General features: G+C 20.3%; 3 protein-coding genes across 3 annotated transcripts in view; 2 read left to right on the top strand and 1 right to left on the bottom strand.

Moving 5' to 3' along the window:
- Window positions 1-5,830, bottom strand: part of PRSY57_1140700 (putative membrane protein) — a gene marked incomplete at both ends in the record, with an annotated part of 6,309 nt that extends 479 nt beyond the window's left edge. The window contains 2 exons of the mRNA XM_012908366.2: window positions 225-5,580; window positions 5,714-5,830. Coding sequence (XP_012763820.2) covers window positions 225-5,580; window positions 5,714-5,830 — 5,473 coding nt within the window. The remainder of the gene's footprint in view (window positions 1-224; window positions 5,581-5,713) is intronic.
- Window positions 5,831-6,621: 791 nt separating this feature from the next.
- Window positions 6,622-7,813, top strand: PRSY57_1140600 (hypothetical protein; the record flags this gene model as incomplete). Its single annotated transcript, XM_012908365.2, has 3 exons — window positions 6,622-6,685; window positions 6,895-6,964; window positions 7,129-7,813. 3 exons carry the CDS (start codon window positions 6,622-6,624, stop codon window positions 7,811-7,813), a joined length of 819 nt encoding a protein of 272 aa, XP_012763819.1.
- Window positions 7,814-10,392: 2,579 nt separating this feature from the next.
- PRSY57_1140500 (hypothetical protein) lies at window positions 10,393-18,759 on the top strand (the record flags this gene model as incomplete). The annotated part of the gene is made up of 1 exon (XM_012908364.2): window positions 10,393-18,759. The coding sequence occupies one exon, from the start codon at window positions 10,393-10,395 to the stop codon at window positions 18,757-18,759; it is 8,367 nt and encodes a 2,788-aa protein (XP_012763818.2).
- Between the last annotated feature and the right edge of the window lie 425 nt (window positions 18,760-19,184).

The raw sequence follows: 19,184 nt of genomic DNA, 5'->3' as shown, positions 1-19,184 counted from the left end.
TTATAAAAAATTTTATCTATTTTTATATTTTTTATAAAATTAAATTTTTTTCTTTTTTTATTTATATTTAAAAAAAAAAAAAAAAATTCATTAATTTTATTTAAAAAAAAAAAAAAAAAAAAAAAAAAAAAAAAAAAAAAAAAAAAAATATATATATATATCATATATATATATATGTACATATATACATTCTGCTATGTATATATATTTTTTTTTTCACTTACACATATGATTTCTGTTAATATTTATAAAATTGTTAAACAAATCATATTTCCTCTTTTTAAAATAGTAATGTAAGAATATATCCACATTTACGTTCATAGCACCATTATCTGTAACTTGGCTCAACGACAATTTGTCATCATTTTCATCATCACATGGTTGTATTTCTTGATCAATATGGATGTCCTGATAAGAATTTATATTCTTATCTACATTTATATTATCTTTATTTAATTTTTCTTTTTGGTGATTCCCTTCCTCTTCCTCATCTATTATGTCGTCCTCATTAATTATACTCACTGCTTCTTTATCGCTACTAGAATATACATATGATTCAAGATTCTTATAATTCTCATACATAAAACTTTTAAGAGATTTACGTTTAGCATCTAACATATTATTTTGATTCCTTCTCTTTATTATTTCATATTCATTATTTGTATTCATATTATCATTATTTGTATTCATATTATCATTATTTATATTAATATCCACATTATTTACATCCAGAATATCATCGTTTTTATCAATATTATTATCACCTTTATTCATATTATCCTCCTTTTTTTCCATATCTTCAATATTTACTATTTTTATAACACTACTCTTCCTATTATTTATTTCGTTAGACGATGTATTACTCATAACATTTTTCTGTTCTCTCTTTATTATTCGATTGTGAATAAAAAAATATAAATTTTTGAATCCCTGCAATTTTGCTATCTGCATATGCTCTATATCTTTTAATATTAACAATCGAGTATACCAATTTTTTATAAAAAATAATATAAATAATATATACAATAATATATTCTCAAATATTATTTTAAACAACTTATATATTTTGAAAGCACAAGTTAAAAATATATATTTAAATATATTTGTATCCTTTTTCTTTAACGTTTTTTTTATTATTCTTATTATATTCTTCCATTTATATATTTCAAACAAACCACCTGCCAAACTAAGTTTTCTATGTTTCTGAAAATGAATTTTCCTCTTCTTATAATACAAACATGCTCTATTTCCATCTTCAGTAAGTTCATAGCTTCTTATAATAAAATACGAACACGTCACGAAAAATAAAAAACGAAAAAAAACAAATGGTATATAAGAAAACATGTATATTATGAATGATATACTATAACATATCAAAAATAAAATTAATATATTTACTAAGGTATAAAAACTGAACTCCCAATTAAATGCATATTTTATTTTTTCATAAACCATTGTAAAGATCCCAGAAATATGTTGCGTCCAGGTTATCAACGTTATGAATCTATTTAATATAACATGCACATTTGGTACTTCTACATTATTTGAAAAAATAGATATATTCTTATTATCATCCGTATTCATATATAAATAAAAATTGTGGAATGGGGATTTAACAAAAGGCATATAAGGATATTTCTTTCTTAAATCATTTATATTACTTTTATCTTGCATTGTATTATTTGCATATGTATCTATAATATTGAATTTTCTATTACTATTTTTTATTTCCGTACAATTATTTGAATTCAAATCTACAGTTTCTATATTACTTGATGGTATACCTAATAAATTTCTCCACATGCTCTCATGTTTGCTATTATTATTGTTATTATTATTATTATTATATGAGAAAAAGAAATTATTAGATCTTTTATTTACTTCTTTTTTATTATCCATAACACGTTCATTCATACTTGTATTATATTCAGATTTATTTTCTTCTAATATATTATCACAAGAATTATAATATATTATATCATCTATATATTCTGTATTATTCATACTATCCTTAATAATATATTCATTCTTTTTTCCACCAGTACTTAAAATATTCTCGCTCTCAATATTTATAATATTTTCCCTTTTCTTAATATGTATCATTCTACTCATTTTTTTGGATTCCTCATCTTGTCCTTGTACTTGTCCTTGTATTTGTCCTTGTCCTTGTACTTGTCCTTGTACTTGTCCTTGTACTTGTACTTGTCCTTGCCCTTGTCCTTGTACTTGTCCTTGTACTTGTCCTTGTCCTTGTCCTTGTCCTTGTCCTTGTACTTGTACTTGTACTTGTACTTGTCCTTGTCCTTGTCCTTGTCCTTGTCCTTGTTCTTCCTCTTCTTCATCCTCTTCATCAAATTCTCCTTCTTCAAATGCCGCCTCTTGACTAATCATTAATTTGTAGGAATCCACAAAGGAAGGCACCTGCTTGTCGCTCTCTCCTTTATCATGATATTTATCTATACCATTCTCTTTTTCATTCTCTACATTTTTCACGTTAAAAAGCTTCATAAATCCACTCATATGCTTATTCATATGTATTTGATCCAGTTTCATCTTTTCCTTTGTATCATACATCATATTTTGTATCCTCCTAGCAATATAACTCATGTTATTTTTTTCTACACATACACTGCTACATTCCATAGACCCATTATAATTTAACTTCTCCTTATTCATATGAATCCTTTCTTTATTCACACCTTTCTCACTAGAAGTAATCACACTACTATCATCATTACATATATACATATCCCTTTCATCTAAATGATCCTTATTATCCCTTTCCTTATTTATATATGGCACCTTTTTCTTCCTTTGAATTTTATCTTGATTATATATAAGTAAATTTTCACATAAGCATGATGTAACATTACCATTGTTCTTACTACTAGATAAGTTCAATAATATATTTCTTTTCTCCACACTATTAGCATCATTATTATTCTCATTATTGATCTTACTATTATTTCCCATGGATTGATTTCCCATGGTTTCCTTTAAACTATTCTCACTACAAACACTTTGTAAAATCATCCTATTGGAAGTTGAATTATTTTCCTCTTTGCTTGCATGCACATTAAAATTATTATGATCATCACAATCGGGGCAACTAACAGGAGTTTTATTATTATTATTATCTACATTTTTATTATTTATATACACCGCATTTATTTCCTTATCTTCTTCACTATCCATCATTACATCATTTTTCTTTATACCACCCTTTATAAAATTTTCATAAACAATGTTGTCATTTATAATATTAGCTTTCATCACAGTGTCTCCTTTTATAAACATCTTACATGCGTCATATATATTCAAACCACCACCTCGTGTTATCACATTCTTACCCTTAATAATATTTTTATCAACCCCTTTATTAATATCCCTTTCATCCTTATGTAACTTATCCATATTATTCTCCTCACTACAATATGGATGCTTACAATAATTAGCATCTACATTGTTATCATCCAAAAGATCCAACTTCTTCTCCCTATTATATATCTCCACATTTTTCTGATCATTCAAAATAAAGTTTGTTGTCTCTATCCTCCTCTTTGTATAATCACAGTTACGTCTACTTACTCGGCTTACTCGAATAGGACGAAAATTATAAAACAAATTCTTCTTCTTATAATATGGAGGTACAAATTTCCCATACTTATATGATAAAGAAATAAAAAAGATACAAAAAAATAAATGAATAAATATTAAACAAAAAGGTGATAGCACTACAAGATCAAAAAAAAATAACCAGAAAATCAAAATACATATGTAATCATAACAATTTAATGATATCACTTCTAATCTTTTGTAATGAAAGATATAAAAAAATTTATATATCCATAAAGGAATGTTTTTCGCATATACATATAAATTCTCACTATAATATTGACAATATAATGGTTCAAATTGTACAGGTAACTTATAATAAAATAATGGTTTCCTAATATTACTCAAAAATGTTAGAAACAATGGATTTCTCTTAAATATTATCTTTATTTGAATATTCAGAAAACCTAATGTATACAAAGGATTTAACATACCATATTCTTCAAAACCTTCTACAGGTTTAAAAAATTTATAATTAAATAATTTATTATTACATGGAAATATATGTAACCATAAAAAACATTTTGTACAATATCTTATTTTATTTTTAATCTTCTTAATTTTCCATTTATAAGTATTCAATATAAGAAACAATGGAATTATTGCTCTTCCTAAAATGATATCTTCTTTTTCTTTCTTCCTATTTTTATATCTTATATTTATAATAATATCTGTATATATATCTTTTATATTATGATTTATATATTCATTGATAATTAAATTATTCATAGGTAAAGTTCTTGAACTTAATTTTCTTAATTTCCCAATATATTTCTTATCTTCCATGATAGTAGTTACATAAAGACTTACATCACTAATACTTATATTTTTGTTAAAAAATAATAATTTCGCCTCTTTTATAAATAAATTTATTTTACAAAGACTGAATTCTTTAATTATTCCATAATTCTCATTATTATCAAACGACACCTTTGTATTACTAGATGAAGAAGATGATGATAATAATAAGGACGTATCATTACCATCTATAGTTTTAGGCATCTTTTTATTTTTATATATTTTTTTTTTTTTATTTAAAATGTTTTTATTTTGCATTTTATTCTCATTATCCAATCTGTTCTTTTTTTTATCCTTTTCATAAGATGACATACTACCACAAAATTGATTATGTGAACCATGCGAAGATGTGTTTCTGTTATAAATATTTAGAGAGCTACCACTGCATGTAACACTACTACAGCTACTATTACTACTACTACGAACACTACTAACACTACTACTAACACTACTAGTACTACTACAACTGTTGTTGATGTTGCTACTACTATAATTATAACTTTTAATATTTCTATCATTATTATTATTATTATTATGCCTCTTCTCATTATATGATAAATTTTCTGAAGAATACATTGACGGAGGTGACACATTTGGAGACGATGCGTCATATGAATTTATGGACGATGCACCCTTTTTCTTTTTTATTTTCCTAAAATTATTTTGAGATATTGATAAGGATGATGTGTCGTTATGACTATTAGTTCTTTTTATATTTATATATTTCTTTTCATTCAAATCATTTCTACTACCTAAAATATTATTACCACTAACAAATTTTCCATTTAAAATATACGATGTCGATAAATATGATTCATCAATTTTTAAAAACGTACTTTCCTTCATATTGTTCTCATTATTATTTGTATATAAATTATTATAATTTGTATTTTTACTAACTAAAGGATCATTAAAACTATTATTATTCTGATTATGACACACATCATTATTATTACTATCAGCATTCTTGACATTTTCTACACCCCTTTTCATCATTATCATTTTTCTTTTCCTTTTTTTTTTCTTTTTTCTGGTTTTTCTACTTTTCTTCCTATCTTTCTTAAGGTACCATTTAAAATCTAAATTGTTTTTATTATAACATATATCATCATTTTTAAAAAAGTATTTGGAAGAAATAACTTTGTTGATAATTTTCCCAAGCTGGGTCTGTAAAATGGGGAGGAAACAAAATGTGTAAATTGATGTAATATAAAAATAAAATAAAATAAAATATATACATATAAATATATATATATATATTTATTTATTTATTCATTTATTTTCATTTTTCTTTTTATACCCCTTGCATATTCTGTATATTATCTATGGGTGTATTCTTATTTGTAAAGGAGTCGATCACATTTTCAATAACCTTTTCAGAAAAAGATATTAACTTTTTATTTATCCATGTAGACATTTTCTTACAAAAAGGTATATAAACAAATAAATATATATATTTACATATATTCTATATATTTTATCAAATCCGAAGGGGTACATTTTGTTGTCCTAATTCTACACACAATGATTTATTAAAAGAAAAAAAAATAAAAAAAAAATATGAACTGTTCATGCAAAAATAAATATAAAATTTTATACACATAAAAATTGGGAGAAGCATATATATAAATATATATATATATATATATTATATTTAAATGTTTTATTTTTTTTAATTACTATAAAAGAATATTTCGTCTTAAAAATTTTAAATAAAACATTTTTATTATATTCAAAAGGATAATATGGTTTTCCTCTTTAAAAAAAAAAAAAAAAGAAGGATATATATATATATATATATATATATATATATATATATATATATTTATTTTTGTAAATTCTTTTAACGTGGCTGTTTCCATAGGATACAAAAACAAAAGAAAATAAAAATATAATACATTTTACAACGGAATAAATATATTATATATATTTAATATATTTAATATATTTTTTATAATGTTGATATTCTTTTAATATGTGTAAACAGTTTCTTTCTACTTCTTTTTCGACAATTCATATATTATATATATATATATATATATATAATATAACTTATGTCATTTTTATAAGGTGAAAAGTACATATAACTTATTTTACCCTCTGTCAGTTAAAAAAAGAAATAAATAAACAAACAATAATATCTTATTTACAAATATAAAATAAGATACATATATTTTTTTTTCCTTCATCTCAATTTTTCTCACAATAATGTCTCTACATAATGAAGATTCTAAAAAACTTCGTATTTTCTTAAACTTATTTAGTACGAGGGGTAATCACAACACAAAAAAATAAAAATATAAACAAATAAATAAATATATATATATATATATATATATTTATACTTACGTATCATATACTTTCAATTTTTTGCACATTTAATTACACGCTGAAAAGAAAAATATACTCATACATAAATATATACACATATTTGTATATATATAATATTTATATATTTCAATGTGCATGTTTATTTATTAGTTAATCTCCTGGATATAAATACAAGGAACGAAATCATAAATCAAAAAAGATACATCTATTTTTTGTTATTGTAAGTACGTAGAAAAATAATTGAAATATATGCATTATATATATATATATATATATATATATTGTAATATATGCGCATTGATATGGACTTATATATATAACAATCATATTGTTACATATATATTTTTCATTAATATTATTTTTGACCTTTTTTTTTTTTTGTAGAAATAAAAAAGAAGAAAAGGCACATATATGCATATGTTCCATGCTAAGGAATGAAAATATCCATAAGGTTTTAAAAATACTATTATCTTTATGTATAGATTCAAATTTATTTTTATTTTTCGAAAATGAAAAAAATAAAAAAGACAACGAAACTATGAGATGTATTAGAAATATTCTTTATTGTTCTAATAAATTAATGATAAAGAATAGAGCATATGTAAGGAATAATTTTATTCATATTTTTGGCAAGAAATATATAGATCTTATCGAAACTAACTATCATTTAATTGATGATAATATAAATAAACTTTTGAATAAATATACCTTTTCATCTTCTGAAATCGGACAAGCACAAAATAATATCATAATACAAATGAATAAAAAAAGAGAAAATATTAATAATAATATGATGACCATCATAGATCCAACAAATATAAAAACATGTATTTGTAATTTTTGTAAATATGAGAAAAGAGAAAAATATAATGATTTTTATAACAATGAAAATATATATTTTTCTGATCACAATCGATCTTTAAATTTAAATAAAAATCATATAGAACAAATAGTTGAACTCTACAAAAATAAATCTGAAAAGGTATATGATGAAGAACAAATTATTATTTTACAAAAAATGGAAAAACAAATTATTAGCACATTGAATGAAAAACTATTAAATAAATAAAAAAAAAAAAAAAAAAAAAAAAAATGTTTAAATTGTGTCTTTCTATATATCACATATATATATATATATATATATATGTATATGTATAGGGAACTTTTTTTTTTTTTTTTTTTTTTTTTCCATATATACGTAAAAATATTATGAAGTTCTTAAAATATATTTATATTTTTTTTAATAAATTTGAAATTTTATATAAAATGATAATTTCGTTTTATGAAATATATAGAAATAAAAGAACCTTATATATAAATAAATATATATATATTATAATATTTTAGGAATACAAACTATATGTTATTTTTAATATATATAAATATAATTATATTTATATTTTTTTAAGCATACCATTATATATAATTTTTATATATATTTCTCATTTACAGTTATTTTTTATATAAAGCATAATTTTTAAGAAAAAAATAAAACAATTAAACATTTATATAAATATATAATATATAAATATATTTGTAAGTGTCGTAATTATAAAAAGAAGAAAATAATAAATAAAATACATATTTATTATATATATATATATATATATATATATAATAATAAAATAAATATATATTTTTTGTATCGTTTTATATATTTATTTATATTTTTTTTTATATAATTATTATAAATATATAATTATGGAAGAACATATATTATTATATATATACATGTATATTAAATATATATATATTAATATAATATTATAAATAAAAATATATTTTTATTTATTTTATATTCCTCATTTTTTATAATTTTTATTTCTTTAGAAATATCTTTTTATTTATATATTTTTTATTTTTATTTTGAAAACATCATAATAATAATAATATTTAAATATTAAACCTTTTAAGACGACGAATGTTTTGTATTTATTATTTTTTAATATATATAAAAAAATATAAAATAAAATAAAATAAGTATTTTTTTTTTAGGTTTTTTATTATCATCAAATATATATTTTTTTTTTTATATGAAAAAAATTCACGAGTTCATAAATCCAAAAAATTAAATATATATATATATATATTTATTTGAATATTTAAAAAAAAAAAAAAAAAAAAGAATATATTTTTATATATTATAAAATGATAATAAAATCTAATATTTATTTTCATATCCTTATTATATATATTATAATATAAACAAAATAAATAAGTATAATATTACTTATTACAAAATTGTGGTTTTTTTTTTTTTTTTTGCAGCTATATAAATATTATAATTTTATATTTTTTTAAAACTATAATTATATATATATATATATATATATATGTTATGTAATGAGAAATATCTTTTATTATATCGTTTTATTTTTCATTTATTAACACCCCCTTTTATATTTATAATAAGGCGACATAAATCAAGAGAGATGTATTTTTTTTTTTTTTTTTTCTTTTATTAATATATAAATGTACATATACAATACATAAAAAGCGTAAAAATATAAAGATGATAATATATATATATATATGTATGTATGTATGTATGTATTTATGTATGTATGTATGTATTTATGTATGTATTTATGTATTAGTTTATATATGAATTATTTGTATATAAAACAATATGTATTATTTATATTCATCATTATATATATATGAATATATTTATTATGTATCTTTATATAAAACACATATGTATTAAAAATATTTTCCCATCTATGTTTTGTGTATATTTTATTTTTCTTATTTGAACGCATGCATTTGTACCTTTTATATTATTATTATTATATAATATAATCTAATGTTTATTATATATACATATATTTATTTATAATTAATATTTTACAATATAAATTTTTTTTTTTTTTTTTTTTTATCATTCCCCTTCCTTCCTTTCTTTTTTTTTTTTTTTTGTCTTGCCTTAATATTATTTTTGATTTGTATTATTGAAAAGAAAAGTTTTCCTACTATAATTTTTATTTATATGGTATTTATTTATATATATATACATATATATATATATTTTATATATATCCGTATTTTTTATTTTACTTTATTTCTTATTATACGAACCATATATATATATATATATATATATATATATATATAAGTACATATAACACACATATATTATAAGTATACATATATTGTTATATATCATTTATTTTTATTATTTCTGTCATTTATTCCTTTATTTTATTTTATTTTATTTTTCATTTTTGAAAAATGATTTAATTTTTCTTCTTGAAAATATTAAGGGAAAAACAAAATAATAATAAAATAAAATAATAACAATATTATTATATATAAATATACAAATATATAAGTTCATATGCATGACTCTGGAGGAAAATAAAAATAAGAACAAAAAAAAAAAAGAAAAAGAAAAAAGAAAAAGGGAAGAAATGAATATAAAATAAAAGAAAATAAAAGAAATACCTGATTAATGTTAAATTGTAATAGTTCCCCTTTAAAATATATACATATATATATATATATATATATACCTTATACAAACCCAATTCAACTACATATATATATATATATATATATATATATATATATATTTATTTATATATTTATATATTTACTTTTTTTTTCACTTTTTTGTTTTACACAATATTAAATTAAATTGTTAGAATAATGAATGATAAAAAGAATAGCATTAATAAAAGCGGTAGACATTCTTTTAATCGGAATTTAAAAAAAAAAAATATGTACAAAGATAATAACAATGTCTATAATTATTCTGAAGGTAATAAGAAAATATTCAAATATATGAATGACCTTAAATATAGTGGTTATAACAATTTAAATGATGGACATTCTGATAAAAGCTCTAGTAACAATAAACCGAGTCGAAAAAAGAATCTTTTGAAAAAGAAAAGAAATGAACATTTTAATAAAAAGAAAATGAATAGTACTAATAGTGATCATCATTATGATGACGAAGATGAACAGGATGACGATGATGATGTAGAGGAAGACGATGTTGATGATGATGATGATGATGATGATGATGAAGAAGACGACGATGAAGATGACGACGATGAAGATGACGACGATGATGATGAAGATGAAGATGATGATGATGAAGAGGATGAAGAGGATGACAATGATGATGCAGAGAATGATCCATATCGTCATAAAAATAATAATTTTCCTATAAATAAAAAAAATAATCATATAGATGTTGATGATGGAGATTATAAGAATTCTTATTTTTATAACGATTTAGATAAATCTAATAAAAAAAATAAAGTGAATTTAAAAAATTATAATTCTGATTATTATGATATATATTCAAATATATATTCATATTATGATATATTTACAGAAGAAAAAACTGATAAGAAAAAGTTTAAATATTTCAATGATGTGTTTTCTAACTTTGATAAAAAATATGAAAATAATAGTAATGAATATAATAATGATAAATATAATTATGATGTGAATAGTAAAAGAAAAGTACCAGAAAAATATTTACAACAACCCACTGTACGCACTTCATCAACAAGAGAAAAAACAAATACATCTCCTCATTATTTAACACAAAAAAAGAAAAATCTCTTGAGTAAAAGTTATGGTAGAGAACATAATATAAATCATGAACAAAAAATATCTTCTAATATAGATGAAGAAAATATATATAATGAATATTATGATGATGCTATTTATAATCATAAAAGAAATATTCTTAAGAAAAGTGCCTCAGCAAATATGATGGACAATCAGAATGTAAAGAATAATTATATTAATAAAAAAATTAATAAAAAGAGAAACGAGAATAAGAATCACAAAGATATAAATCAAAATATACATCAAGATGTGCATAAGAATATCGATGAGGATGAAAATGCTTATGTTCATATTAATTATGATGAAAAGGGAGATATACATAAAACGAATAATGATTATCATAATAATATATATCACAAAATATATGGTAACAATAATAATTCTGATCGTAATAATAATCAAAATTTTGAAAATCACCATAATTATAATAATAATAATAATAATAATGTAAAAACAAGTGATAACACTAATAGTAATCAAAATTACTATGCAAACGAATTTAGTCATGTCAAGGAAAACAATTGTGAATATGCTGATGTTAACGAAACAAGTAATGTGTTTAACAATTTGAGTGATAATTATATAAAAAATAAGAATATAAGAAAACAAAAAAGAAAGAAAAATAAGAAAAAAACAACTCTCTCTGACAATGAAAAGGGGACTAGTGATATAAGTAGTAGCCACAATAAAAAAATAAACAATAGTATGAATAATATGGATAATATGAAAAGGATTCATAGTATGAATAATATGAATAATACAAATAATATGAATAATTTACAAAGTGAAGATTTAAATAACGATTCTATGAATCAGCAAGATTATGATAAAAAATATACTACATATTCAAAAGATAAATCAGAAAGCAACATTAGTCTTGATAGTTCATGCTCTTTCGAATGGGATGCACATTTAGAAAAAGAGAAAATTAATGATGGTATGCAAAAAAATATAAAGTTTTTAAAAAATCCAACGAAAAAAAGAATGTACAAATTAAAAAAAATTGTAGAAATATTAGAATATACAATATATAATGAAGAAAAACAAGGATCCAAATTAGAAGGGAAATTATACGACTATGTTGTACTTACAAAAAATTTAAAAGAAAAAATTATAAATTTAGAAAATATAAATACTAATAATAAAAATAAAATGCAATCATATGAAAAAGATATATCCAAATTAAAAGAACAAAACGAAGAAATGAAATTAACCTTATCAACCTTTGAAAATGAATTAAGTAATTTAATTAATAAATTTGACAAAAACTTTGCGAAAGAATTAATTGATACGAAATCACAAAATGATGTATTAAAAAAAGAAGTCGAAAGATTGAAAGGTGAAATAGAAAAAAAAAATTCTGAAATAAAAAAATTTGAAAACTTGAATGATTTATCTAAAAAGTTACAGAATGAATATATGGATCATGCTGTTCCTTGTGATGTAACAACACCAAATGTAGAAAACAAGACAGATTCGAATCTTGAAAATAATCAGAATGTTCCATTAAGTAATAATAATATTTCTACTTCATTTAATGGGGTCTATAAGGAGAATGCAACTGAAGTGACTAATATGAATAATACATGTAATAATAATAATAATAATAATAGTAATAATTACATTTGTGATAATTCTTATCATGACGTAAAGACAAAGAATTATACGAATTACACAGAACAAGATATTTTTTTAAATGAACTTCCATTTCAATATGGATGTAGTGATTCCATTGAATATAATATTGTGGATGAATTTATATTAAAAATAAAAAGTTCTAGAATGACATACGATAAGAATATCGAAAAATATGATGATCAAACGAAATCTGTAATTTATGGTTCCTATCTTTCTACTTTTATTTTAGAAAATGAAGATATATGTAATCATAAAAAGATTTTAAAACTTTTACAAGAGTTTTGTCTTGTAGAATCGAAGTTTTTACATATTCATTTATGTTTAAAAAAAGAAAGATGTGATAATATATCACAAAAAATCTTAGAAAAGGAAGTCATAAGACAATTAGAAAATAATGAATTTGATAAGAATAAAGAAAGAATATCTGTTATTAATCCAGTTATTTTATTATTAATATTTAAAAATATGAATATAATAAATTTATATAAAATATTTATATCATGTTTAAAATGTGATAATTATAGATGGTTAAGAATTATAAAGAAATCCTTATTTATAAAATTTTTTGATTGTAGCTTGTTCGATACTAAAATCAAAATAACAGATGGTTCTTTTGTTAGGGAGATTAAATTGATTAACCTGTTGCTTAATGGTAATGTACCAGAAGAATATAAATTTTGTGAAAATATGAACAATAATAATAATAATAATAATAATAATAATAATAGGGAGCATTGTATTAATAGTTGTGTTGCTAAGCAACCATTAAATTTAGATCAATTGAAGATGGTAAATTACAAAATGAAACATCCAATATTTTATTGTTCAAATGAACAATTAAAACGATTTGTTTATAGAATGTATTTGAATTTTAGTAAAGAACCTATAAATGTATTTAATGGAGACAATATATATCATTATGTATTACAAAAGAAAAATTTGGATGTTTTAAAGATATTAAAATTATCTGGAAAACATTATAATTATATATTTGAAAAAAACAATATAAATAAAACACCTTTAGATTATATAGAAAATGAAGATATACGAGTAGATTTAATATCTGGTTATATATTAGATATCGCTGGTAAAGGAGCTGAGAATTATAAGAATTCAAATTATAATATAGCATATGATTTATATACGGAAGCATTAGAAAAACAAATAAAATTATCTGAATCGGTTAAAGTAGGCAAATCAATGAATGAGAATATAGGTAAATTATATTATAATAGAGCAAGGACATTAATGCATCTTAATAAATGGATGGATGTTATTGAAAATTGTAATAATTGTTTAAAATATATACCTAAATATGTTAATGCATTTGATACACAAATACAAGCATATGAATATTTACTTGAATATGATAATGCATTGTTGATTTATAAAAATATGTGTTTAAAATGTAATATAAAACCTGATGAAAAAGAAGAAAAATTAAAAGCTCAAATAAATGCTACATCCTTTCAAGTTTTAAATATTAATAAAAATTCTTCCATATCGGAAATTAAACAAGCCTTTTCAAATTTATCAAAGAAATGGCATCCTGATAAATTAGGTATACATATAAGTCCAGATATTAAAAAAAGACATAATAATCATTTTAAGAGATTGTTTAAGGCGAAACAAATGTTACTTAACGAGGTAGATCGTATTAAAGAAAAGAAAAAGAAGGAAACTAATTATATATATCCTCAAATTATAGAGGATATAAATATTAATAAAAATAACAATAATAATAATAATATAAACCAAACAAACACAAACACAAACACAAAAAATAAAACAACTGATACAAATTTTAAACATGTCAACAATAATAATAATAATAATAATAATAATAGTAATATGGTTTATAACACCAGAACTAATAATCATTATTATTATAATGTACAACCCAACAAATCTAACCTCAATTGTAATCAAAATAATAATAAATGTACATCCTTTGAAAAAGATAAACATTTTAATTGTGATCAACATGATGAGAAGACATATAAATATGAACCTAAAAAAAATGCAAACCATTTTATGCAATCAAATGAAAATAATATATATAATAATTCAGCTAACCATATAAATAAAAATGTTAATAATGATAATAGCAATCTTCCCAATTCTAATAATATAACAAATAATGTGTTTTCCACGTATAAAGATGATATAGATAAATTTCAAGGTAAATTAAAAAGTTATAACAACATAAACAATAATAATAATATTTACAATAATAATAATATTTACAATAATAATAATAATATTTACAATAATAATAATATTTACAATAATAATAATAGTTACAATAATAATAATATTTACAATAATAATAATATTTACAATAATAATAATAGTTACAATAACAATGTTGAAGATAGTAACAAACATTTAGATAATAAACTTTCCAACTTAAATAATGATAAAGTCGATGAAAGCTTTTATAAAAAATTAAAAGAAGAATATGAAGTTCTAAGTTATGAAGAATTAATGAATCTTAAAACAAAAACATTTAATTCTATAAATAATTTAATATTAACAGAAGTTAATTTAAAAAGAGAATATCAAGAATTATGTAATAAAGAAAAAAATAATGTTATTATGAATGCAAGGTTATGTATTCTTCAAGAAATTCAAAAAGCATTATGTGTTAGATTAGATAAGGAAAGGAAATTGAAAGTAATAGAAAGTATTCTTAAAAATAGACAACAAGATCAATCATCCATTTATTCATCAAGAAATAATCATTTAAATAATAGTAATAATAATGATAACCATTTTGTTAAAGCTAATATAGATGAATCTCATGTACACACAAATAAATCTGATGAAATGAATCTACAGGCGGATCGCTTAAATCAACAAAATAATAACGCTTTCAACAAAAACAAAAGTACTACAACAAATGAATTCAGTGAACATATTTTTAACGATCAAAAAGAGGATGTACCTTTAAGTAGTAACATGGATAGTAATAAAGGAAATACTTATGTAGATGAGGAACCAAGTAATTCAACCAAAAATAATAGAAATGACAACATTAGCAATAAAAATGTTAATAAAAAGGATATTCAAAATGTTAACCAAAATAATAATATTGTGGGATCAGATCAAGGTGATGATATCTTTTTTAAAAATAATAATAACAATTTTGATGAAGGACAAGACATACAAAATGTACATCATAATGTATATAATAATACACATAATGATCATAATAAAAAAGAATATGAAGAAGAATCAAGTAGCTTCAATAATATACAACACGATAATACTATGAAAAGTCCTGTCGACAAACATATGGATCATAATAATGTCCCTATAAATGAATGGCCTGGAGATGTACATGAAAAGGAATTAAATAATAATATATTTGTTAATAAAATAAAAAATAATAATGATGTACAATCTTATAAAGGTATAAATAACAAAACCATTTTTTTAGAAGAAAATAATGATGAAACGTATAATCAAGAAATTGAAAAAGAAAAAAATTATACGGTAAATAAAGAATATCTGAAACGAAATGAGAATCACAATAATATAGAAGAAGAAGAAGAAGAGGGTTTTATTCATTTAAGTAATATTAAAGGAAGCACAACAAATAGTAATGTAATGAAAATGGGTAGTAATTTAAATACATCTAATAATATGAATATTTTTTATAATCAACATAATGAAGAAGAACATGAAAAGGAACAAGAAAGGGAACAAGAAAGGGAACAAGAAAGGGAACACCAAAGTGAAAAAGTAGGAGAAAAAAACAAAAGTGATGATTTATTTAAAACACCCCCATCATCCTCTTTTAGAAAAAGCAATACAATAAATGAAAAGAGTATGAACGAGATGAATACATATTTGTTTAATAGTAATCATTATAATGATAATTATGAAAATATAAAGGATAATATAAAGGATAATATAAAGGATAATACAAATGATAATATAAAGGATAATACAAATGATTATACGAATGATAATATAAATAATACATTTAGTCCATCTGATTCACCAACAAAAGGAGAGTATAATTATGATAAATATCTAAAAAATGAAGTTATCAATAATATTCCTATTATTAATAATGAAAACATTTTTAACAATAAATTTAATACAAAGGATCATTCTAATAATATCCATTTGGATAATTCATTTAAAGAAAATTTTCATAATTTAAAAAAAAAAAATAATGAAGAAGAACATGTAAATAATGATAACGAAAATATTAATAGTAATATAAGAAATGTACATTATGATTATACAAAATCATTTATCAATATGAATAGTAATGAATATAATTATGATGAACAACATAATTATGAATATCATATGCATGATAAAAATAATTCGTTTCCTAATCAAAATAAAAAGAATACATATCATTTTAATAAAAAAGATGAACAATTTAAAAATAATGATATGATAAATTTTAATGAAGAAGAAAATAATAAAATTTTTAATAATAAAAATCATATTCATAATCAAGAAGATAGTCAAGATGATTTCTTATCTTCTTCTAGAATGAACAACAGTAACTTTTTGAAGAATAATAAAAATACAGACAAAAATAAATATAATAATAATAATAATAATAATAATAATAATAATAATAATAATAATAATAATAAAAATAATAATAATATATTTTATAGAGATACAAATAATAATTTTTCTTCTAATCATTTAAATTATAATTTTACAGAGAATAAAATAAAAAATAATGTGAACATCTCAAATGTTATGTATTCAAATGATAACCAAAAAGTAATTATTAATAATGACAACTTTTTAAATTTATATAAAGAAAATAGTACTAATAACAAAATGATGAATAATAATTTAGAATCTAATTTTACGAATGACATTGATAGGTCTTCACCATCTTTAATAAACGATAATAAAGTAAGTGACCAAAAAAAATCAATGTTCTATATAAAAGAAGAAAAAAATAATAAGCAATCATATGCAACATATGATAATAATAATAATGATGATGATAATAATAATGATGATGATAATAATAATGATGATGATAATAATAATGATGATGATAATAATAATGATGATAATAATAATGATGATGATAATAATAATGATGATGATAATAATGATGATGATAATAATAATAATGATGATGATAATAATGATGATGATGATAATAATGATGATGATAATAATAAAAACCTACAGGAACAACATTATATAAATAAGGAAATGACTTCAAATTCAGAACAACAATATGATAATAATAATTATGACGATGCTAACAATAATAATAATAATAATAATAATTTTCGACAGTCCTTCTCATTAAATAATATACATTCTAATCATATTTTTAATAATGATGATCAATCCTTTACATATGATGATGGAGATTATTATAATTTAAAAACATCAACTTATGCATATGAAAATAATAAACTTAGAAGTTTTTCTATCTTTCCAAATGACAATGAACAAATCAAAAGTGACATTTATTCAAACGATCGAAATACCTCATTTAATAATTTAGATAATGATATTAATGTTCAACCAAAAACAAATTACTCCTTTAATGATAATATGGAAAAAAACATGTATCAAAAAATAAATTCACAAAATAAAATATTCAGTACATATGAACAAAATCAAAATACCGATAAAATAAATGATTTCCCTGAAGATAATAAAAAAAAACAAACACAAGATATTTTACAACCAAAAAAAGGATTTAAGAAATTCTTTAGTTCTGATGATAAGAAAAAATTAATTGATCAAAATAATAAAAAAAATAAACTTAAAAAAAAAGGATAAAAAATATAAAAAAAAAAATTAATATATGCAAGCATGTGTTTATATATGTGTATGTATACACATAAAAAAAAAAATATATATATATATATATATATATATATATGTACATATGTTAAAATATGTTTCATTTTATGTGCTTCATTTTATTCTTGTATAATTTATTAGAAACAGTATTGAACATGTTAATATATTCTTTCATATATTTCTTCTTTTTAATATTGTATTTATTATATATATTATTTATATACAAGTTTAAAGACAATATTGTAATATTTAAATATATATATATATATATATATATATATATATATATATATATATATATATATATATATATTTACATGATATATTTATTTTTATAATTAAAAAAAAATAGACTCATTTATAATTTTTTATTGTTATAATAATTATATTATTTAATGTAT

Source organism: Plasmodium reichenowi, chromosome 11 (genome assembly GCF_001601855.1).
Source record: "Plasmodium reichenowi strain SY57 chromosome 11, whole genome shotgun sequence".
In the NCBI taxonomy this organism is placed as follows: domain Eukaryota; phylum Apicomplexa; class Aconoidasida; order Haemosporida; family Plasmodiidae; genus Plasmodium; species Plasmodium reichenowi.
Note: the sequence above shows the minus strand (reverse complement) of the source record. Positions and strands in the feature narration are given on the sequence as shown.